Consider the following 384-nt stretch of genomic DNA (forward strand, 5'->3'; position numbering starts at 1 on the left):
CCTGGGGGCCAGCCCTGGGGACTTCCCTTCCGTCAGCATCAGGCCAGGGTCTCCTGTGACCCCCAGAGGCCCTGCTGAAGGGCTGGGTGTCCAGGGTCTTACAAAAGGAGTGTGCTGCTAGGGGGTCTCGGTGCTGTGGCTCCCCGGGGCGGGGCCCCACGTGGAGCCCCCCAGCCCGGGCTGGGTGCTGACCGTCGATCTCATCCAGCGGGATCTGCCCGAAGATCTGCAGGTACGGCCGGTACAGCACGCGGCGGAAGATCCACTCCAGGCGACCGTCATGCGGGTGCAGCAGCGCCTGTGTGGTCACGCCGTAGGCCACGAGCCACACGCTCAGGAAGAAGAGGAAGAAGAAGACGTCCTTCATCGTCGGGGGGGCGGGGG

The 384-nt window shown here is 67.7% G+C and overlaps 1 protein-coding gene across 1 annotated transcript in view; it reads right to left on the reverse strand.

The window, feature by feature from the left end:
* The window catches only part of TRPM5 (transient receptor potential cation channel, subfamily M, member 5), a 33,129-nt gene that overhangs the window by 12,255 nt on the left and 20,490 nt on the right, over positions 1-384 (reverse strand). Inside the window, exon 15 of the mRNA XM_010855228.1 lies at positions 2-361. Coding sequence (XP_010853530.1) covers positions 2-361 — 360 coding nt within the window. The remainder of the gene's footprint in view (position 1; positions 362-384) is intronic.

This window comes from Bison bison, unplaced genomic scaffold (assembly GCF_000754665.1).
Source record: "Bison bison bison isolate TAMUID 2011002044 unplaced genomic scaffold, Bison_UMD1.0 scf7180017864360, whole genome shotgun sequence".
NCBI lineage: Eukaryota > Metazoa > Chordata > Mammalia > Artiodactyla > Bovidae > Bison > Bison bison.